The sequence below is a fragment of the Athene cunicularia genome (assembly GCF_003259725.1).
Source record: "Athene cunicularia isolate RWA chromosome 1 unlocalized genomic scaffold, athCun1 chr1_part1, whole genome shotgun sequence".
Classification (NCBI taxonomy): Eukaryota; Metazoa; Chordata; class Aves; order Strigiformes; family Strigidae; genus Athene; species Athene cunicularia.
This window is the reverse complement of record NW_020799091.1, coordinates 94,676,393-94,700,795: the sequence shown is the minus strand read 5'-3', so window position 1 is coordinate 94,700,795 and position 24,403 is coordinate 94,676,393. Positions and strand designations below refer to the sequence as shown.

Sequence of the window (24,403 nt, the reverse complement as noted above, 5' to 3'; positions counted from 1 at the left end):
GGGGGGGGGGGGGGGGGGGCGGGCGGAAGACAATTGTGAGCATAATCAGTTGGGACCTTTTTCTTCAAGAAACAGGTTGGTAGTTACACTCTCAGTAGGTTGTGGAAGATTACTGGCATTTTTCTGAAAGACCCATTACTAAAGATGCTCAGGTACAGGCAAGACTAAACTTTATGCAAGAAACAATATACATTTGCTGCCTGCATAAAAATTCAATTTTTTTGTTAAAAACAGAAAACCAGCATCCATATCGGAGAGATTTTTTTAAGTCTTTGTGTACATTTGACTTTCCAATCCCTCAAATAATCACAGATCATATGCAAGGTATTGCACTGACTTTGTATATCTAGATTATTAAAACCAAAAATAAACACAGTAGCCTAAACCTAAAAATCAACACAGTCCTCTTGGCTATATTATCAGTGGCTTAGATAAAATATTACTACCTAATAAATTATTGGCCAAGCCTTCATTCACTCTCACAAGACCCTATGAATAAAAGCACATTTTTTTACATCACTGGGTATGAAGAGCTTTGGCCAATACTTTTTACTTTTTCCTGAACTAAGTTGAATAAAACTGACAGTACTAAACATGGAGAAATAACTGTGTCAAAAAGTAATTCTTCTTTTTTGCTTGTTTTACACGTGAAACCTGACATAAGAAGGAAAAAGCAAATGGATCCCAGAGGTGAAATACAGTTACTATTTCCAGCTACAGCAGAACTCTGTATCAGCAAAAGAACATACAGCATGTATGAGAAGAACTTATGATGTTGTGTCATCACTTCAGTAAAGCCCAAGTTATGAAGTATTTGGAGCAAGTTTACAAAGGTCATGCAAAAGCCTCAACATGCTCTCTGGTCTCAGCACCCACCTACCCCTTACCCCCACTAGGAAGGTAATGCTTCTCCAAACAAACCAAATGCAGTAATACAGTGGAGGGGTTTTCTTGACACTGAAGGCTAACTGCAAACTGCAACAACAGAATTAAGTAGTAAAAATGTTTCAGTCCCCAAGTTTTAAATAATCTTAACAGATTTAGTGTGGTTTATGCCTGGTAATTGCTAGGCAGCCTCAGAGGGTTGAAAAGGAACGATTTAGGATTAACACCCATGATTCCCCTTCAACCAAAGACAGACATGGAAAGCTTAACTTGAAACCAAAATTGCTCACAGTATATCTGTTAGAAGTTTAGAAGGCTGAAAAATTAGGATATCAGCACACGGAAAACTCAGTATGTTGACAGTCTAGAAAGAAACTCAAGGTTTCTCTGTAACCTTAACTCAGAGGAGGACAGACACACGTGAACAGTGTATTCCCTCTTCTGCCCATGCTTATTGATGGAAATAATGGTGTGCATAGACAGCACTTTACCCAAGTCAATCAGCGTTGCCCAAGAACTCAGCAACTTTCCATGGATTTCAAGTCTGGGACCTACATTTGAGGACAGGGTTACAGAGGATAAAAACACAAACTTAAGTTGTAAGTTTTCCCCAAGTCGTCCATTTTGTACAAGTTTAGCTGGCTATTTTCAGCTGATCTCCCTTCCACAGATGTTCTTCCTCGTTAGAACCATGCTTGAGGCATGCACAATTTCACTACCATGACAGGTCTGCAGAAGACATATACGCTTTAATGCAGGTCCAGAAACGTGACAGTTTCTTGTTTGGCTATACAGCTGGGTAGAACTAAAAGAGGACTTAATGTCAACATTCAGTAAGGCTCACAAGCTAATCATACAAAGTAATTCAGTTTTAATACTTACTATCCAACCTTCCATCTTCTACTATTTGCAGTTGCAATGCTTTTGATTTGGCACTTAGTTCACTGTAAGGTAAATGAAACTATGTTAAGTCTTCGCATGTGAGCAGATTTTTGTTCCCACTTAGGTCTTCCCCCTTCCCACTCTGGTTGTCAACACCCTAACTTTCCATGGCCCACAGAAAGCCAGGCCCAACTTGCTGACCAAGGCAGGCAGCACTGGTGGGCTGCTGGGTATGCTGCGTGCATAAGTGTCTTTCTGACCTCAGGTAAGACTGACTAAAGGGATCAAGGTCAGAAAAACTTGGCTTGCTTCTCTCCAGTACTGCTGCCTAAAATTTCAGAGGCTTTTCTTCTCTCCAGGGGCACAAACATTGCCCTTCAAGCTGATGTTGGTCCCTAATCTGACAGCTACACCACAGCAGCAAGAAGCTATTTTTTTCCTGGCAGGATCAAATCTGTAAGTCAGGATGCTGGAACAGGTCCAATCAACAACCCATTCAAAGAGGTGGGCTATCCTGTCAAAGCAGGAAAGTGTCGTGCAAAAGCAGGATACATGCAAGTAAATAAAAGTAGTTACAGTCTTTATGTGAGGAGTCAGTATTACTTTTCCAAAATAAGACTCAAAGATATGGCAAGCTAACAAGAACTAGTTTCTGTGTGACAGAATCAACATGAACTATTAGCAGAATTACTGGCATATGTGGTACTGCACAAGATGGACTAGACAATAGATAAAAATCCTTTCCTCGGAGACAGTGAAGCAAACTGGGTACCTACTGAGAAATCTTTCAGTAAAACTTGATTTCATAACCTTCTCAGTAGGTGTTCTACCAAAAACCTTAAGGGCACACATATATGTACTTTATTTTTATATGTTTCCATTTCAGGGTGGTGTGATCTTGGTTGCAGGCAGCCCACCTTCATTAGATGCTGTGGGACATCATCTATGCAGCAGGTTTTAAGCTTTTCCCTGCTACTACCATCCCTTCCTGCACCTCTAAAACTTGAAAGGAATAGCCTTGATAGTACTATTGCTGCTCTTCCCACAAAGCTAAAGCAGAGTTTGACATGGTGGTCAGCACACTGGTCTTCAGACTTGCGGTTATTTTTGGTTTTGAAAAAAAGAAAAAGGGGGGAGGGGGGATGTGAACTTGAAAGAAGGTATGCAGCTAAATCCTGATCACTCATCTGTAAAGTCCCAAAAGCTTACCTCATGCGCTTCTGAAAAGCGGCCAATCTTATGGAAAACCCAGAATTATCCCTAGCTTCAAGGCCAAATTCCAGTCAACTTAATCACATCCTGCCTGCCCTCTCTCTGCACTTTCAGTTAGAAGGGTTATTATTCTCACAAGCTTCCTGTCCGAAATCACTGGGACCGTGTCTGCTCTGTGATACCGAGCATGAATGTTGTTCCACCAACAGATGGCTGAAATGATTCACAGATGCAATGGCTGAAGCACTCTGAGATAGTTCAGAACAGAAAGCTGCTACAGAAGTGCCTTTTTCCCCCCCTCTTACTATGGAGAAGGAATTGTATCATATTAATCCTTAAGTCTTGATGGCAATGCAGCACACTGTCACAGAAGAATGTTGTCTGATCTGTGGCTTTCCACAAAAGCTGTAGGTCCTCCTAACTAAAATCAGACTTTGTAAGTTGTTGGGCTGTATGTGTCTGAAGGAAGAGAGCTTCCTCACTGCTTTTCCACTTGACAGCAGGATGAGAGCCAGGTGCGTACACCTCCATCAGACCACATATAAAGGTGAGGCCTTCCAGTGGTGTTATACAACATCAATTTTTCTTTGCTGACTACAGTGACTTCTAATCATCTCCACCCCCTGCACACATGCAGAGGGGTCTGGTGTTCTCCAAGTCCTGTACAACTTGTCCTGTACAATGATCGATCCTGGTGCCTTCCTTCAAATCAAGCAGCCTCTGTCACTTTTCCTCTCAGATTTCCTGTTCTGCAGTTCACACTCCATAACATTCACAGGTGCAGTCCAGCAGACTGTGAAAAGGAGGCAGAAAAATATATGTGCACTGCACATTCACTCCTCTTCAAGTTGAGAAGGAGCACACAGAAGTGCACATTGCTCCTCGAGGAAGAGAGCGCTCCACACAGACAGGCACAGGTCTGAATACATGCCCAGTTCCTTGTATGCTAAGCCTCTGCTTTGCAAGAGAAAGAGCAGATACAGTGGATGCCAGGCTGCGACTAGACAGTGAAGCTGCTTCTGCCTGCCTGTGTGTGTGTTTAAAGCCACGAGAGAAACATCCCTCTGACCCATCCTTCCACCAGTGACTGCCCCCTTCCTCAATCCAGATATTCTTCTCTGCTGATAGAAAGTGAAAATGAAAATAGTTTTATAACTGCTCACTTTTGACCTTATTTACAGAAGCTATGTGAATCACAGAACACCATGCAGGCTGTCCAGAAGTCCCATTTTTGTTCTACAGAAAAAAAATAGCTAGTTTTACACTGTCTTTTTAATCATAGCCACCAATCTTTTAGATGCTAAATTTTTTTGCACATTTACATTACCTCCCTGGGGAGCGAAGGGAGAGACATCAGATTCCCTCAAATGCAGTTTTCAAGGCAAAGTAACTTTAAAACTTTGTTAACCCTTTTTTTGGCACTGTATGAAAGAAAAGGGTAATTTATTATGCCTATTACTGCTGTCATTTACTAGAATCAGACATCTACCAGGGAAGATTTAGAAACCTGTTTGATCTCATATTCATGCAGAGGGTAAGTAGAAATCCTGAAATCTCTACCAGCTCCAGAATGCTAACCTTGCATCGTTTAAGCAAAAAAAAAAAAAAAGCTTTACTATAAAAGAACTCTCAGTAGGTAAGTTACTTACAAGATAAACTCTTCCTTCCAAAAGGGATTTGCAGCATTTTTGGCTACAGAGCTGGAAAACTTCTGCATAGGGTCATTCAACTGAACTATACACGCAAGGTTTGTGCTGCCTGTAAGGGCAAGAAAAATCAATATCCAGTTATTAATATTCCATCATCAGGAAGCACACTTACTCAAAAGAAAGAACCCCCTTCCTTACACACTACACTTTTGAATAGACTATTGAAAAACTTCCTCACCCTTCCACAGAATAAATGTCTCCCCTCAGGTTGCAGACCACATACGTTAATGGTGATGGTCAAGTTTGCATTATCATTGTCCTTATGCACTGTTCTACATAGTGTGAAACATGACAACCCGATTTAAATTCTGGCATGAAGCAAAAAACTGTGGGCATAAAAAGATCAAAAAGGATGGGGACACAGAATGAATAGCAAGGTGGTGGTGGTGTGGGTGCAAGAAAGGGAAGGAGCAATATTGCTTTCAGCTGCTTTAAAAAAACCCAAAAGTTTTCAAAGTTCCTACTGCCCACAGACACAGTGGTTTCTTTGCACATCAAAGCAAGCTTTTTCTGCCAGCAAGTGAATGATGACAGTAGCGTTAATTAACAATGCCTTTGTGGACTGTGGGTTTTAACAAGTTCATGGCATTTTGGAGTACCGGTGCAGAATTACCTCTACCTTGATCTTGGAATTCGATAGTGTGGCAAATTGGCATATTAGAGTAGTTATATTGCTGCTTCAATGGGAAATAGTTTGCACAATGTGTTACACTTAAAACAATTTCTTTTGAATGGCTTTCACAGCATCAGAAATTATTTCAATACGAGTTCAAAACTATCAAGGAAAGTGGCAAAAAGCTCAGTACTGACTGTGTGCAAAGCATACAAAAGATATGCTGCCTCCAGTTCTCCAGAAGAATCCAGGTTTCTACTATCAGCTGTCCTCTGGTGGTGCATCGGGGCTGTGGATGAGCCCTATCACAGGCAGAGAAGCAGCTCGGGCCTGGCAAGGTTATTAGAGGAGAGAAAGCACTGTGTACACCCAGCTTATTTGGGATCCATGCTAACCCTGGAGTAAGTAGTTTAGCTGCTTTCACAGTGAGCTGAGCCCAAGTTAATGAACCTGGGGCAGTTTTCTGTTAACCTAGCCACACATCTCTGCAGCCAGCTCCTGCTGCCAGCAGTGCTCAGCAGCCCAGGACAGAAATGCCTGCATATCTCACCTGAAATTACACCAGACACTGACTGAATGATACTGAACAGGGTATTTCAGCACTTCTGCCCTGCAAACCCTGGTGTACACAACTAACAATTTTTTTCTTAACAGCAGAAATAACTTTTGCCCTAGATGATACATTGTGGCCTATACAGTACTAACTCTAGGATACTCTTTGTTTACATACACAAACTAAGGAGATAAAAATGGGCACAGCCTATAAGCAGAGACCAGTTCTGCTGCTGGTTACTCACCAGTTGAACTAACATCTCTACAGGAAAGCCACAAGCTCCTATAAACCATGTTAGCATCCATGGTTTATAGGATGATAATTACCAAGACAGACAAACTACCCCTCCCCAATCCTCTACCTACCTATGCAGGTTAGCTTGCAATATTGCACACTCTTACTGAGTTGCAACAGGATAATTAATTATTGCTGCAAGACAAGGCCAGGAAAAGGGAAGGGAATAATAATTAAAAGGCAGAAGCTAGCATCTTCCCAGCTGTGCGGTATTTCCACTGGATTTCAAGCGTACCAGCTAAACCCCACTATGAAGCTTTATTTCTCAAACTCAGTTCCAAAGCTTTAACACTCCCAGAGTTGCTAAGGAACCAGTAAAATTCTTTCCATCTCCTTTTAGTGATCCCCTCCTTTAGCAAATTATGATTCTGCTCACAATATCTGGCTACCCAAAGTACAGCACATTAATTGTCCCCTCTTCCTCTCATTTTCAGGGAGGGGGCAGAGGTTTCCCATATGATGAATCTTCTGTTGTATGTACCATATGCACATAACGGCATCTCATGACTTTTAAAAGCAGCCAAAATTATCTGTTCTTCTGAAAAGTTTAGTTTGCACTACAAAACTGCAGACTAATAACGAATTCTGAATGAGTTTTCCTGCAACCTACAGCTCCCAGCAGAGTTTTATTTACATAGGACATTTCACTGCAGAGTTCCAGAACTGCTTTAAAAATAATTAAAAAAAACAGTCTGCATAAAGTTTTAGAGGAATCACTTCCAACCAGGATGAGCAAAGCAGCATTATGCAAGAGTCTAGGGCAGAAACCTATTACATCTAGCTGAAAAAAGGAGTATAGCAAGTAGGATATATTTATCCAAAACGAGTGCCTTGCTCAGTTTAGCAGCCACAAGCTTCCATTAAAAGAACTGTTATAGAGTTGTTAGTGACCATAAATAACAGAGTCTCAAATTTGTATTTCCGCTGACAAAATCCAAAATATGCTTGCTCGTGCCTCAATCAGTGGTGGAGGCATGCCTGCACCTGAAGAAGCCTGAATACTTGTGAGAGGCTTGGTGCTTCTTTCCAAAACCAACACCACAACTCCACCAGGCAGTGACCTCCTTTCTGGCTTCATTTGCCACTTTCAAGAGGTACTCCCTCCCCAACCCACGGAGGTACTTATGGGGGGAAAAAAATCCCTGACAACAAAACACAACCTTTGAGGAGAGTTTACATAGAGGAGGAGAGTTTTAGATAAATCACCACATTGCTCAGAAGCAGCTGTAAAAATAAGGTAATAGTGAACCAAACCTATGCCACTGCTAACAGTTAATGGAGAGTTGGATTTGAGCCCCTCATCTTGGGTATACCCAAAGTGATAACTTTTAGAAACTAAAATGCAGAAAATAACCAACTTTATAAGTATGCTCACTTAAATTTGTTTTCAACAATGATGGATTTGTTTACAAGAAAATCAAGATGTTCAAGTTCTCAAATAAACCAAAATATACACAGTTTGTGCAAGCATGACTAAGTCCATTTCTCAGAGTACAGCAATTTCTTATGAATTATTTTGAGAGATGGTTGTAACCCAGAACTTCCAAATTATTTCAGCCAAAAGGAAAAAAACCCAACCCTGCTTGAAAACAAGCAGCATCCCATGGGCTATGTTACCTGCAGCACTGTGATCAGTTAGGTTTACCACGATGTTCTTCACCAGCAGTTTGAGTTCATGAGCCCTTGGAGGTTTAGGCGGACTAGTGCCCTGAGGGAGAAGGCTTATGTTCTGTACATTCTGTGAAAAGCAAGCAGAACAAGAGGGATTGTGCATATGCAAATACCAAGTACTTCTGTCACATTCATAAGGGGGAAGCTGACTGGGATGGGGTGTAACATCAACATCAAGATAGGCCACTCGAGAGTTATGATCACACAGCCTTCACTGCCAAAGGCTATGTTGTTTTAAAGAATGCATTCCAGTTGTTTCTGATCACCAAACAGTGTTAAAACTTACTCATTTGTGGAGTCATGAATATATAATAAAAAACACTAAGCAAAGGACACTTCTCAAAAGATTTAGGTAGGAATAAGACTTACCTGAACCTCCTTTATATCTGTAGGCCTTGTACTCAACACTACAGATGGAGAAACTGAGATAAAGAGGTTCCTCAAAACATCTCTGAGCATTTCAGATATTGCACATGTCCCTGCTGTCTGTCCCTAAGAGGAAACAAACAATAAACGCTTCTCAAAACTCAGAAGAAATAAGTTAAGACAAAAATTAATTTGGTATATCTAAACCACCAAAGCTATCAAACATCAGCTGTCGGAGAGACACATGGTTCCTGTTGCCAACAACAAAATGTAACAGGAGATCATGCAAATAGTTACTTAAATTTTTATGCTATGTATTAAAGGAAAACTAGGAATATACATTGAAAAAGTCACATGCTGTTCTGACAGATAGGGAGGTACAGCTATTAGCCACAAAACCAGAAGTTTCATTAACAGTTAACAGTTAATATCTTATGATGGTGTTTTAAAGTTTTTGTACTGCTCTGCGCCCCACTGAGAGAACAGATGAAGTCATCAGATAAGCGGATCGGCCAGTTCCACTGATTTAATGGGAGTTATGCCAGCTTGCAACAGCTGAGAAGAAGCTAATCCTCTGCTGCAGTGGAAAAAAAAAAAAAAAAAAAAAGCATCTCTTGGAGGTCTTTAATCTTGCTGAAAAATGTACTGTAAGGACAGATAGTCATGTTGCTCTAGGGGACTGACTTGTACATTTGCCCATCCAAAAATCTCAGGGCAATCTGTGCTTAACACCACTATCTCTGAGGGATCAGAGCAGACCACAGATTTTGCTTACACATGTAGCTCCACATGATTAATTGTAAGGTGTATGGAGATGGTGAACCACCCCTGCCCTCTCTGTGCTCCTGGAGAAGCCTGCTTCCCATGTCATGCTGCTCAGAAAGTCTCTTCTGCTCAGTTACCTACAAAGAGTGGATTTTTAAATTAAGCTATTACAGAAACAGCAGTTTGGTACCCAATTGCTCTGAAGGAAGCACAGGAGAAATCTCTGTGAGGTTTCTTTTCAAAAGAAAAGATTGAATTAGGAGACAAAGATCTGACCTGAACAACAGAGAACTCATCCATCTTTTCCCACCCGAAACCACACCTGAGAGACTTTACTATTGCAGAACAAGGCTTTAAACGAAAGGAAACTGATTTACAGTTTCGGATACTGACTAACTGGAGAATGCAATAACCACACAAAGCAGAAAAAAGGTTCCCTTTTGCATGCTGCTGTCTGACAGGAACATGCCCACAACCAGCATGCCATGGCCAACAAAGCAAGCCCTGCTGCAAAGACAAGGCGCACTGATTACAAGGATACCTTATTTGCACCAGCAGGAAGATCAAGTGGGGAATTGAAGGCCTAATCCTGGTAGATCCTGCTTTGGTAACACTGCAGCTGTGCACCACCAGCTGTCAGCACTACCTGAGCCACACTGATGCAGCCACGCATCACTATGAAGCCTCAAGGCAGTGACAGCTGAAGTCTCAAACAACCACGTTTCTGTGGATGTGGCAGAGCACAGGCTTTGCTGGGCCACCCTGGACACCCTGCAGCACACTTCTCCATTACACAGGGCTCTTGGCACAAGAGGCAATCTTTCCTTTCCAAAGTCTCAGTCCTTTCTCAGGTGTAAGAGAATGATCGTGCAATGACTTCTGCACTCCTAAAAGTATGCTTGCAGCTTGCACAACAGGTCAAACAGATTTGGAGTAACAGCCCTTTCCCAATCACCCAAGCATTACAGAAACATTTAGGGTGTTTCATAAAAATCCCAGGAATGCTGTGTACAGAAATCCTGTTTCACTGCTTTCTTACCTAACCGCCCTTTGATGACATGTCGCTACGGTTCAAAACATACAACAGCATTGACCAATTCACATAAACTGCGTTGTTCACACCAAGCTCCCTCAAACAGCCACCAAGGAAAGAGGCAGCAGCACATTTCTGCAACTTGCAGATAATACTCTCTTACTTTAAAAAAAAAAATTAAAGTAAATCAGGCTGTCTAAAGCCTTGGTTTCAGTAAGTTAATTACTTATGTTATTTAAATAAGCAGATAAATTGTGGTTAGTTTTCACTATTTTGAAAGTGCCCTTACCTAAACACTGATGAAGAGTGCTGTCAAACTGTAAAATCCTAGCTGCCCCTCATGTTGCCATGAACCTAATCTGACATATGTAACGGTAGCAACAGCAACAACAGTCATTAGACTACTACTCATAGGTGTTTTCTGATGTTTCCATAGTTATTTGGAAAACAGTTTGGTTAAAGAGCCTCCTGTCAGCCCAACCTCATTTTTAGCCATACTGATTTGGAAAGTAATACTCCATCACGACACCCTCTACAAGGCAAGCCACAATGGCTTAATTATCAACCAAAAAGGCTTAAGAGAACACCTTTAATTTGGGTTTGACAGGGGCTAGGGGCATACAGCCATCTACGTGGCCAGCTTGGGGCACACCAGCAGATAAAGTCACAGTAACACAACCACATGCAAACTCAAGTCCCGCCAGTCAGCCAGAGTGCCAAATGCAACTCAGGTTCAACTAGCTATTATCAACAGAAAATAGGTTATTATATTCACCTTGTTTGACTAATGACAAAACCACTGTGTAGATAATCACAAGCAATTAAAGGTATTTATTTGTACATACAATATTCCAAAAGAGGAAAAAACAAGACACACAGAAGCTGACATTTAAGTTTAGGAACTGAAACAATTTCCGAGGGGTAAGTTGCTCACAGGTTTTAGCTATTCATTTATTGCCTCCCCTCTTCCCTAAGTGCTAATAGAAACTTCAAAGTGAAAATAAAGCCTTTAACTATTAAGAACTTAACAGGCTTATTTTAAAAACGCAGGCAAAGTGCAGTAAGTTGCAATTCCTTTGCAAGCCTGGACTCAGGCATCTCTCAAAAAGCAGGTTGTGAAGTCCAGTGACTGTACTAGAGTCATTTGCATTTGTCATTAAGTACTTAATGACTCTTCAATATGTGGATAATCAGCATGCCACCCCAACACATGAAAGCCATTTACACTGCCACGCGTGCACAGTAAAATCTATATTAAAACACACTTTAAAAGACTTGTCTGTCTTTGGTTACGAGTTTCACGTTTTTGTGTACAAAACCTATGGTAATAAATTACTATGATTCTAGGTCACTCAGTACAGGTCTTTAGAAGCAGTTCCACTATACAATAAACCTATTTTATAAGGAGTCTTTCAGTTGGAAAACCAGCTTCACAAAACACAGGGAGGCTTCACCCACTGTTTTAAGAAAGACTTAAGTCACCACATCTGTGCCAAAAAAAAAATAAAATTGTGAAGAGTCAAAGGCAGAAGAGAGTCTCAGTCATGAAGAAACTCTTTCAGGGAACGTCCCAATAAAAAAAAAAAAAAAGAATCGGTGTTTATATACTAAGATAAGGTACAATTTCAAAATGAAGAAGATATTTTTAGACCATCCCATCATTTCCTTAAATAATTGTATTTTTTCCAGAGCTGTTTCTGAACTATCGTTGACAGATTTCAAAATTGATTTAAGTTAAGGAAAGGGCAACTTTGTAATTACTTTGATGGGAACACAACTACAATTGGGTTTTTTTTTATTATTTTAGAAGTGCTCTGAGAGAAGGCATTTAGGAACAGACATTTTTCACACCTTTGAATCTGGATGAAAAATGTTTGCGAAGTTACTTGTCTGTCAAATACAGACTTCTCTTTAATGCTTCAGTCATCTTGAGAAATGCCCCTAGATTTCAGAGACATAGGGTTTTGACTGATGAGCCATGGCAGATTTTACTGAAGCAGCAGCTCAAGATTGCACTGTGGACAGGTAACTGCTTCTACTGAAGGCAGCCAGCAGAAAGGAACATGCATTTCTGCTTCAGCTCTTCTAGCCTCACCCGATACCTTAGCTCTAGACACTGACTGCTAACCTAAACAGTTATACTGGGTTTTGCACTGAAGGGATAGAGACCCATCTTGTCTGCCACTGTAACAAGTAAAACTGACTGACCTCCTGCACTGCTGGCTGGATTTCAAAGTTGGTTTCATCGGCGTTAAGGAGGAACCACTCAACTTTGACATCTTCTTTGTCTTTCACACAGAGCTGAAGCTGTGGATAGGAAAGCAGTTATTGGAGTGTTCTGGTGTCCTGCAAAGAAATTGTAGGTCAAGCTCCACACTAAGGCTTGCCAAAGAAGAATGATACCAGTTCCTAAGTAAATTCAAAGTGACAGTCTAAGAAGGCAGAAGTTACTTAATCTTTGAGAGTGAATGCCAGTCAAAAAAGGATATTGTTCTATATACCCAAGTAGTCTACCCAATGTGTTATTTATCCACCGTCTCCTAAAGGTGACTTAACTTATGAATTTATCACTTGCCCCAGAGGGAAACTGTACTATTAAATGTTTCACTGGAGTTAACATGTGTTAGTATGCATTTTGCAAACAGGAGGTTCAGCTCAGCTTCAGGATGAGATTAACAAAGCGAAAGAGAGAACAACACTTAACACTTTACCTGCAAGTGAAGTGGAGACAGTTTCACACTGTAGGACTGACCTTCTGCAGCCGCGGGCGAAGTATCTGAGACAGTGACAACAAATTTAACGGAATCTCCCACAACATTACAAGAAACCACCTAAAGAAATGGAAGGGGGTGGGGGTGAGACACAGGAAGGGAAAAACAAGTTAGTCTTTGGAAGAAGGTTTGTTGAAGGCAAGAAAGCAACTAAGAAAAGGAATGACTTTAAGCAACCAGAATTATGCTGAATTCCGCAGGTGGGCTATTTCTAAGCAACTTCATCAACATCCCTACCTCCTTCTATATATTCACTTCTAAAAAGCATAGCTCAAGTGTTTGCTTCTGGACACAGACTGTAATACCTGGAAATTCTGGTATTTTCCAAAATTCCCTCGGCATTGTTATCCAATACAAAAGTAATGCCTCACCTGACACAGACTCCTTTGTGTTTCATGTATCTATATATTAAAAACTCTAAGATCACAATTTTGCACCAGGAAGGCAAAGAAGTTTGCTGCTCTTCCTCTTCTGCTTCGAACTAAGTAGCCTACCACAGAATAGCTGGTTTTACCAAACAAGATTTCAGTGGTATCCTATAATGGTCAAACTTCAGCATAACCCTGCTACTGCAGAGGATGTTGTCTGAGTAATTCCAGTTCTCAGTGGGGTAGGGAGAAGCGAGAGCCTTTAAAAGTTTATTCAGTCTTTGACCAAACCAAGAAAGGCCCTTAAAAGTTTGGTGATGAAACTGCATGTCTGGGACTAGCTTGTATGCCACTTGACAGCAACAGACTTCATTGAGTACACCCCCTCATTTCCATGAGCAGTAATTTAACTCATTATCACACTGAGATTACAAACACTGAATGTTTTTTCCTCCCTCTCCTCTGCAAACTGACAGAGGTGCTGGAGCTGCTGTGCAGAATTCCGAGTGTGTGGTAAGCACCTGGTGGCACAGCAAAGCCCCAGGTACACAAGTCAGAAATCAGTCATTATGCCAGAGAGAAATTCAACTTTGCAAAAAGCTCTGCTGGTTGAAGACAGCGACTCATCACTGTCCCCACAGCTCCACCATTGCAAAGGACAGTTGAGCCTTCCATAGACTGACTCAGGCAAACTTAACCAGGTTAATGCAATGCACAGACAACGCAAGATTTGTCTGACAGGCACTCTTCATGTATGCTATTAGATTATGTTTGCGCACTTATTGCTTCACTTATGGGCACTGGAATCGAAGCTGAAGGCTTAAAAATTAATCATGTACTTTCTGGAAGATCTTTATCAGTCTCTCCTTAAATATACTTCATCTCCCTGGGCTCTATAGCATACATTTTAAGAAGGACCAGAGCACCATCAAGGGCTTCAGAGCACATCCATTAAGGTAGAGACTTAATTGCAAATGAGTGGGGGGAAGGGGTGGACATGACAAATAAAAATCCCAACCACACCCACAAGCAACAAGATTTGCCTTTTCAGGTTTGTCTTCTGCAAATTACAGTTTACAAGTAGACAAATCAGTTTCCCTCACCTCTTCCCTTCCCCAGAGTCCAACTTCCTTCAGAAGTGGTTTCTGACCCTTAAACTCACATAATCAACAAAAACATCCATTACTATGATATAACGTAAAGCATTTTTAAGCATTTTTAATAGCTAACAAGAGCAAAGAGCCTAACTGCTTATTTTACTTGTAACTGAGTTGAAACAGAATCACTCCTTTCATTCACAAGGATGGACTGGCATGGTAGGTCTTTGAAGACTTCAAAAATGAATAGGTTCTTCCCTCTTTTTCAAGGGCAAAGGAGGGGAAAGGACAGGTCTGACGCAAAAGCTGCTGATACTTGCACATCCTAAATGCAGTGGATATCATTCATGCTCATTTCATCCACACATGCATAGGAATTCAGTGCATTCAGAACAAGTTGGACTTGCTGCACACGTGATGTAAGAGCCATTCATCTGGAATTTCTGGATGTCTAAGAGTCAAGGTTGCCAGGTATGCAGATGATTACTGCTTAAAAAAAAAAAAACCAAACAAAAACAGCACAGCAGGAGAGTTGGTAGATGAGTTCATGTGCCACTTTTTTCTTAACTGTGTTTACTTCTAAGTAAAGGATGGAAACAGACACAGTAGGTGACAGATCTTTCACTCTTCTTTCTACACCTGTCAAGAGATGCTAAAATCCATTTTTTAAGTATTTGTACTTTTAGGTTAAGAGCCCAAGGTTAGGTTCGGTTTAGTCTCTCGGATTGATTTATTTTCTGCCAAAGACATCTACCAAGTCCTACTCCCCTTTTCCCTTCACTTTTAATAAAATAACTGTGGTCTTCAGGTACAGAGGCCTGCTAATTTTTAATCCAACCAGAAAAAGGAGTGGTTCCACATTTGTTAACTGAAAATAGTATGTCTTTGTATCAGGTGAATCCCTTTGTTCTGGGAAAAGGATGGATTAAGGAGAAGTAGAATTCTGGTTAGAATTTGAAGAGAAAGTGATTATGTTTCCATCTAAGATGCTGCCACAAGTAGTGAGAGGTTGATTAAAGAGACAGAACTGCTGCTTCTCATTGTAAGTGACATTCCTTTAGAAGCGCAGTGCATGATTTTCATAGAACCAAGCAGAAATATGTAGGCTGTTTTCCCCAGAACAGTCACTTGAAGAAAAATACTGAAGCCTCCTGTGCTATGCTCCTCTTTCTTCATGCCCATCCTACCTGCTTTCTCAAATTCTTTTTCTCTGCACAGATGAAGAGCAGAAGAAGGAAGGGTCAGGCAAAGTCATCCACCTTTCTGGTGGATGAGGAAGGATAGATGTTCACAAGAAAACATTAGCACCTGGACTGATGGGAAGGGAATTGCTCTTCAACTTCATTTATGTTCCTCATCTCTTTCCCCTACTCGTCTTTACCAGGGACATCACTCCAATGAGCTGCAGATGCTGTAACACACCTTGCTTATACATATCTAAAATTGTTAGTAAAATTATTCTAAAAAAACTCAATCAGATAAACAACTGCACAAATGAAGGAGACTGTAAAAGCACTACAGTTGGAGCAAGACAAATATTTTTGTGAGAAACTCAAGTGTCCGAAAACATGTACCCACAGCTATTAAAGTTCTTTTCCCTGCTTTGCCTTCTCCCTCTACAACTTGACTTTTTCCCCACTGCAGTCCCTCTGGACAGAGCTGTAAATTTCCATTTCTATCCTCTGAAGTAGAAACAGAAGCTGCTTCATCTCAAGGAGCACCAGAGTACCTCTGTTCCTCACACAGGGTGTCCTCTTGCCTTGAGGTTTCAGGTTTGGCACTGGTACCTCACCAATCTGTGCATTACACATGGCCTTTCTGTTACTCCTCCCTCCCCTCTCCACGTGCAGCAGCAGGTTCCCTCCCATGGCCAAGGGGGAGTGAAGGGCCATTATTTTAGCGGTAAGTTCTGACAGTCCTGCTGGGGAAGGTCGTCTTCATCTTCCCCAGTCGCATCAGATATGTGCACAAAACTCTCAGCATTACAGGTCTTGATTGCTTTTTTCTGGAAAAAAATCAGTCTTACTGCACTTGGCATTCATTTCCAGAAAGAGAAGGTTACTTAAGGTTATTCCATAGTATGTAAGTAATACAAATCTAACATTTTCACAAGAAAATGAGTATACACCATAAGGCAGCCACACAGTGAAAGCTGCCTTGACCTTAACTGTAGGGATCAGTACACTGTTAGATTCAGGACCCCCACAATTTCCCATACTTGTTTTGGAGTACTACTCTGAGAAAGAGAAAGCTCCTTTTTTTGGCATGGAAAACTTATCTTGTCAACGGCCACACAGACAGTTTGTGTGCTCAGCTTAAAACCCCACCATTAGAAAGTTTTCCAGTCAGAAACTTCCACCTTTTGATAGTTGTAACAGCTGTTCAGAAGAAGAATTACATGATCTTCCTTGGTTACCGGAACCTATGCATTAACTTCTTGAGGGGGGTTTCTCTGGCTTCTTCACCATGCCCTCTTTACCCAAGCAGTTTACCAAGTGACACAGACAGGCTGAAGGAAGAGAAGGCAAATGCAACATCTAACACAGGCACAGCCAGAGGTGGATCTTTAGAAGCCGGTATCAAACTGAATTTGTCTGCAAATATAATGAGATAACCGTAGACCAGTTTTCCAAAATGATGGCAAACACCAGGGTGAAGGCTGGGTGAGTGATGGAATGAGTGCAGGAGAGAGTGAGTTACCAGAAACAAAGCAGAAACTGATAAAACGTGAATTTATCCTCTCCTTAGAGACTGACAGCCATACAAAAAAAAGTGGAAAAATGGGACGGGGGCATTAAGCAAACAAGCAGGAAGTACAAGGAGACAGGACAGGAAAAATTTTAAATCCACCTATCAAGTTAAGTGAATACCAACAGTGCAAGGACAGGAAGCATTACTTATATTTAAGGGGGAAAATACATAAATACCAGAAACAGACCTGCTGGTTTAGCTTCTCTAACACACAAGTCTTTACAAACCATTTGAGAGATAGCATAACTGAAGACATGACGAGCAACAGAAGACAAAAAAACAGGAGAGGCTTGCCAGTTTTGTGCTACAATAGTTTGGAGAGAGATTCAGTTGCAGAGACAAGGTCACACTGTGCCATTGGGGTGCTAAGGCATCCCAGACCCCTGCACCAAGCTGGCAGATGTGGTACAAGCCTACAGGAGGCCCACAAACATCTGCAGTAGCAGCTGGAATACAGGCAGGCTACCTGACAGTGCCAAAACCAGCATTATCTCCACTGAAGCAAACAAATCCCCACCCTGATGTCTTCCTTCAAGATACTCAGTTCTTAAGTAGGTTAGATCCATTATGTTGTCTTGCCTATTTAGTAGGGTCACCCCACTGATAATTAAGCTTGTACTCCATCATTTCCATGTTAAGGTGAAAGGGGATGTGTTTGAAAGGGAGAGGACAGTACAGTGAGCAGGGAGGTGAAAGCTGGAAACAAGTTACAAAGGAGTCTGCCAGGCACCAACCCTCTTGCATAACGTCCAAAATCCCTCAGGAGAAATCTGAAAGGAAGTGTGATGCTGAGCAAAGCAAGCTGGGAAGCAGCAATATAAAGGAAGATTAGGACATCAAAAAGAAAAGCTGAAAAAACCTTGAAGACTAGAAGAGAAATGCAATTCAAAACAGAGTGTGTGTATGAGAATTAACAAATACTACTCCTACAAAGGACTGCTTATCACTGGGAGAACACCAAACGAAGAGAGACCTGGATGCATCAAGTCAATCACAGTATGAAGCAGACACAGGAGAGGCAGACTGGAAGCCTAAAACGCATCAAGAAAGTACCTTCAGAGACACAAAGCAGCAGCAATTTTGCATGGTGAGACCTCACCTGTAGGGCTGTGTGTCACTTCAGCCATCAAACTCAAGAAAATGGATTTAACTGGAGCTGCTGCAAAGAATGGGTGCACAAGAATGACTTACCAGGCAGGGCAACACTGTGAAAAGAGACTTAAACAACTTATTTAGCCAAGCTAAACAAAGGCTGGAAGGAAATAAAATTCCTTCACAACGTATTTTTTGACAGCAAGCACCATGGAAGAAAAGTAAATACACTGAGGATAAAGGATTATACTAGTACAGAAACTAAAAACCAACAAAAAAGAATTTAAAAGAGCTGCACGGGCCCTGATTCCACTTAGGCTTGTAAAAAAACTCCAGTCATTAAAGCAGCAAAGCTCCAGGGCAGCTTTTCAAGCAAAACACGGAGTTAAAAGACAATAGGAACTGCACATGACAGTCAGGGCAGTTCACCAAAAATAATCAGAAATAAACACATGTACGTAACTAAGAAGGATTTCAGCTAGTACTGTAGCGATGACAACGAGACACCAGTCTTTCCTGGAAAGGAAAGCAGCCTGCCTTTGCTGCACAATGTCCCTACCTGCTTCAGAGCAAGTGGAACTGGAAGCCCCGAGGCCCCCGTGTGGCACGACCACGGGCTGCCAGCTCACAACAGGATGGCTGCAAAGGGATACCAAGATGAAGCTATGACAGCTGTGTGGGTGCATAAGGCCTCTACAGGCACGCTGTGCAGCTCATCAGAAAACAGGACCCATCACAAGACTGCTAAACAGTCCTTTCTCTCCACCATTTCCCTCAGCAAGATTCATCACACAAAAGCTAACATGAAGCTTTCATATTTGCTGTTGCTTGTGATCCAAGACAGTCATTCCTTGTACACGAACGTATTACCCTATTAAAGGAATGGCACTCCGAGGGCATTTTACTCTATTCTATTTAAGCATGAAGCAGGAAAAGAAGGGAGACTTCTATTGTAGTCTGCTCCACCTGACCCAAGTCCCCAACAACAGAATCATCCTTTTTCTTGCCTTTGTTGTTGCTGTGAATTTCAAAGCCTCTGGAAATAGACTGCAGTAATGGAAAGGTTGGCAGAATTAGCTAAGAATATTCCTAATGTTTACTTTATTAAAACAAAACAACCAACACCATGCAATGAAAATGGGCCACTTCATTCTATGTATTTAGGCTCTGGCCCAAAACTGGAGTGAAGGCAATGTATAAATAGAGGCTTTGTCAAGAAGCAGTGTGGTGTAACCTTCAGCCACAGAGCAGCTCTGTCCCTGTCACAACAGCTTTGGCCAAGCTGACAACCAGCAGCTTCCCCAACCGTGCCTGCAGCACTGCACCGTGGAACATACACCAGTTTTAAAACTTTCAGCTTCTTTAAGGCAAGGAAGTATGTATATACGTAAGGACTGCATGTGTCAACGTGTGTCCTGGATGTAAACAGAGCTGTCAGCACTAATGTGATAATTACAGTCTGGCTGGCAATCCCGAATTGTTTCAGAGCAAGACTTCCCAGGCAGGAGGCTCACTCCCAGCAGCAAGCAGGCAGGCTCATCACCTGGCTGTGCTCCATGGCCCAGCCTTCAGGACAGAGGACCACCCACCACAAAAGACATACCACAGGGCTCAATCAGCATACAGCTGTGTTAAAGTATTACATATCCCATGTTTACTGCTTTTTTGACCTCTCACTCTCAGTCCTCCACTTTGATGACCACAACCTCTCTGATGCAAGGTCAAACACATATTTAAAATGACATGCAACAAATCAAGCCCTGGCTGCTGAACTAAGGCACCTATATGGTCTTGCCATACCCATCACAAGTAAAGCAGCATGTTGAACTGGTTGCAGGAAAATAGTCTTGTGCCAGCTGAAGCCTCAGGCAAGTGCAGAGCTCTGCAGGATGCTACAACACTGACAAACATGCAGCATATTCTACATTCACAAACTACATTCAGAGCCAGTCACACAAGTAGTGAGTTATAAACACGTCTCAGAAATTTGTATTTCAACAAGCTGCAGAGAAGTTTCAATTTCATAGGCAAAGATTAAGAGTTTGAAGAGCAAGGGGTGGACAGAAAACACCACAAAACCCACAACCTTTGGACCCTTGGTACTACCTGAGGAATATGCAAGAGAGACAATTATCATATGAGAGAACCCCTGAGGTGTTTAGAGAATGGTACTCATTTAAGCAAGGAGGGAAAGTAGCTACCAGAGTGCCATCCTATGTTTGTTACACACTGAAATCCAGATAAACATTCAGGTTGTACCTTAACTGAAGGAGTAAGAATAATTCAGAGAAATTTTTCCAGCAGCTGTGCACAAGATTATGGAAATTGGTTTTGGGATAGTTCAGAACAAGCCAGATTACGTAAGCAAACCTGGTTTAATCCAATACATGTTTAAATGTGCTTATATTGGTTTAAACTGCTGCAAAATTACATTAGATTGCTGGCTGCAGTTTTACAGCTTGATCAACATACTGAAATGGCTCAACCCAAGGTCAGACAAGGACCAGAGACTGAACAAGGAAGAGTGCTGGATTGGAAAACCACAGGTATGGGAGAGCAAAAAAAACAGTCCTATAGCAGCGAGCAGTTCCCCAGGCTTAGGCTGCTGCAGAGCCAGTGCTTGCTACCTTCTGCTGCCCAAGCTTAACCACAGCAGGTTAAGATGCCCACAGGGCACCGCGGGCACTAAACTACTGCGCTTCTACAGCAGTCAGAATCTACAGTTAAACACCACAAGTTAACTGAGGACTGCAGCAGAGATGCTGCCAGTGGTACAATATGACTTCAGGGAAACCCAGGACTGCAGCACTGTGCCTTGGTTCTGACATGCAGGCAAAAGCGAGTTTTAGCCTTGAGACACTGCTCTCGTGGGCCAGCCACAGGCACAGTACTCTGAGAACAGAGCTGACCCCATGCACCCGGGCTGAATTTTGATGCCAGCCAAGGGCAGTCAGCAGACCCAAACCTTCTGGCCATCTCCCATACAAACACATTTGCAACCCTGTCTGCCTTCCAGAAACGTTTTAAGCAGTGCACTGCAAGACACCTGTTTTTGTGCTATTAGTCACTAGCTTTCATTTGCAGCAGATCTCCCTCAGTTGCTGGCTTCACACATTATACAGCACATCACTTTTAGACCTAGCAGTCCTCTCCCTTACAATTTCCCATTGTGGTTTCTTCCAGTGGCACTGAAGAACACTAGCACCAACTCTACAGCCCTACCAACTCCAGTCTCTCTAGCCTCAGTGCTGGGGCAGGGACCACTGGTGGGGGAAAAAAAAACAAAGAAAGAAAAAAGGAGGGAAAAAAAATAGAGAACAAGTGCACAAACAACTTCACATGTTAGCAATCCCCAGCTGTCACCCATCAGGGTGTGCCTGTAAGTTGTGTATCAGACAGATAGGCACGCATAGTTTTCAAAGCAATCATAGTAGAGCTGCTTAACATCTAAATCAGACAAGCAAACCAAAATAACAAAGCAAAACTAGAAGAAAAGCATTAGGCTAATTTGATGCAGGTGCCTAAAGCTGAGCCGCAGTTCAGATGTGACTAGTAGTTACAGTCACCAGGATGAAAATGCAGAAACTATCACTGCCAATAAGCATAAATACAAGTGTTTTTTTTCCTTTTAATACATTACTCTGTTCTAAGAGCCACATTCTGCCATATTTTAATTTTACATGCACTAAGCCACTTCCCAGTATGTGGGGTGGGGGTAGGAGAGGAAGAAAGAGATCATTTGCTCCTCACTGAATACAGGATTCAGTAGAGTCAAAGCTTCACCCTCAGGACTTTGCACCTTCTCCACTGATCCCTACCCGGCTCCGACTTACGAAGCAAACCTGTAATCAGCCACACAAACAGCAAGATGCAAAGATGTTTTCGTGTCCCAGAGGAGAAGTATCCCTTTCCTTCTTCACGAAGTCCCCACCCCACACTTCAGCAATAGGATGGGGAACCACCATGCCGATAATAAATGTGTGAGGAGACGGCTGCTGTACAAGTTCACTGAAGGTGTACCTATAAACTTGGCATAACTCTGGTTGTTGGCCATTTTGCAGAAGCCTTGGAGCACATTCTGCTCACTACTCACAAAAGTGAATCAATGCAAAGAGGTTGTAGAGAGGCAGTCTCTTATTAACCTTGACAAACTTTGGTCAAGATTATAGAACTATTGACAAATAAAACTCCCACTGACATTAGTAAGAAAAGTCAACATTTCCTGACCAAAAGTACACTGAAACAAAACAAAACCGAGATTTACCTTCTCTTGAGCTGACTTTACAACACTAACAACTTCTTTAACTGATAGCTCAAGTGGTTCTGGTGGGTCATCTTCCTCAAATGTAAGCAACTGTGAATCCTAATTAAAAAAAAAAATAAAAAATCATCATTAGGTGAAGAACCCATCACTTGAAAATGAGTGATAAAAATGCACTGCCAGTGATATTCCTGGAAGAACTGGAGACAGAATTGCAAATCTATGTCAAAACTTGTATGTATTAATTGCATGACACCTTACTACATAATACAGGGTAGAGTCTGAAAACCTATACTTAAGACATAACTATGGGCCTAATCATAACTCATCTTTCTCTGCAGCAGAATATCAAAGCGCATAGCAAAGTCCAGAGCAAAGCCCATGAGCAGTGACAGAGTTCAGTGAAACTGCTCTTCATCAGTAAGGATTAATCAGTGCTGTAGTTTTAAAGGGGACTTTTGGTTTGACCTAATAATACGGCTGCACTAGGCTATGCCAAAACTAAGAAAACACAAATATTATCTTGCAGAGGTGAGGAAATAAGTCTTCCTCTCCCCAGTCCTTCCTTGTGTGTGACAGCAGGCAGTGATGACAGCTACTCAGTCTTCACATAGACAGCAAGAAGACAGCGTATACCTGTTTTGGCAGTGAGGTCATACTTTCAGAGGCATGAGCACACGCATTCTCCACCTGCTACCCCCATCGAGCGGTCAGCTCCGCTTCCCTTGTCACCCGAGGTTGTTTTGCACGCAGGAATTTCATTAGCTGTGTGCCGCTGACATTGTTTTGGGAGCCTGACAGCGGGAGCAACACCACGCTGCAGTGCCAGGCGGTGAACTCATGGCAAGAGGCGGCTCCAGCTGCTCCCCCGGGGAAGGGGGGTGTGTGCGTGCCCCTGTCAGAGTGGCTTTGGTCTCTGGTCAGGGAAGGGAAGCTGCTGCTGGTTACTTTCTGGTTACTTTCTAGTTACTTTCAGTTCCTAGCACCTGTGCCCAAGCTGTCTGGGCTCTCCTCTTTCATGAGTGCAAGGCAAACCTTAGCTTTTTAGCACAACTCGTGCTTTTCTCAGCTGCACTGTGCAACTTGAAAGGGCAGACAAAGTATTTTCTCTCCGCTGCCCTAACTTACGGTGTGGTCTGGAAAGAGTTAAATTGCTTTTCTTATCTTTCACCCACACTCCCTGCCCTGCTTTTCCTTCTCCCCCAGCCTGCTCCTTGACATATAAGAAGCAAGTATGCTGGGGCCGCTGGGAAAGGAACCTCCTAGACCTAGGGAGAGGGTTGCGCACAAATTCGGAGACCTGGGTACATGCTGCTTCCTATAAAGTTTAGCCTCAGCATTTTCCACTGACACAGCAAAGGTTCAGTCCTCAGGACTAGGGAATTAGGTTGCCACGGCCTCAGCTAACCTCCTCGCATCTTAGACCCAGGCATGCCTTTACAGACTAAGGAGCAGGATGCCACGCTGTGCCCTGTGCAAGAAGGGTCGGATGGGAAGGGGTGCCACGTTTTGCGCATCGTACCTGACCTGGGCAAAAGCAAGCTGACCAAAACCCGAGAAGCCCACCATCCCGCAGCTGCCTCGCAGACTCTGCCCTCAGCCTTACGCCGACACACACACGGGTTCCGCGTGGCATCAGACAACGTGAAGGAAGCCCAGCTCTGGGATTTATTTGCCCAAGGACCGGCCGCAGGCCCCGTAGAGGCGCCCAGGCCAGGAAGTTTCCATTGTTTCCTCCTCCCCACGCCCGAACAATGTTATCGGCGGCGCAAGCCCCTGACGGGGGCCGCGAGGGTCACGGCTTTCCTCCCTCTCCTTCCCTGCTCCCACGCGTGCGCCCGCGCTATGCTTCTGGCCAGCTCCTTCCTGTAAATTCCTGCCAAGCAGCCACCAAACATACACATGTGTATGTACGCGCACACACACACACGGACATGCATACGTACACGCTCACACACAGAGATAAGCAGGCGGAGGGGCAGCAGCGCAGCGGCAGGCGCTGTCAGCACCCCCACGTATCCCTGGAGCAAGTCCCGGTGTTCCCGCAGCTGCTCCTCGCCCGGGGCGGGGAGAGCCCTCG

General features: G+C 42.7%; 1 protein-coding gene across 1 annotated transcript in view; it reads right to left on the bottom strand.

The window, feature by feature from the left end:
* The window catches only part of C2CD2 (C2 calcium dependent domain containing 2), a 43,989-nt gene that overhangs the window by 17,238 nt on the left and 2,348 nt on the right, over positions 1-24,403 (bottom strand). Inside the window, exons 3-9 of the mRNA XM_026846461.1 lie at positions 22,327-22,425; positions 12,695-12,814; positions 12,192-12,290; positions 8,189-8,311; positions 7,766-7,886; positions 4,629-4,737; positions 1,768-1,829 (exon numbers count right to left, since the gene is read on the bottom strand). Coding sequence (XP_026702262.1) covers positions 1,768-1,829; positions 4,629-4,737; positions 7,766-7,886; positions 8,189-8,311; positions 12,192-12,290; positions 12,695-12,814; positions 22,327-22,425 — 733 coding nt within the window. The remainder of the gene's footprint in view (positions 1-1,767; positions 1,830-4,628; positions 4,738-7,765; positions 7,887-8,188; positions 8,312-12,191; positions 12,291-12,694; positions 12,815-22,326; positions 22,426-24,403) is intronic.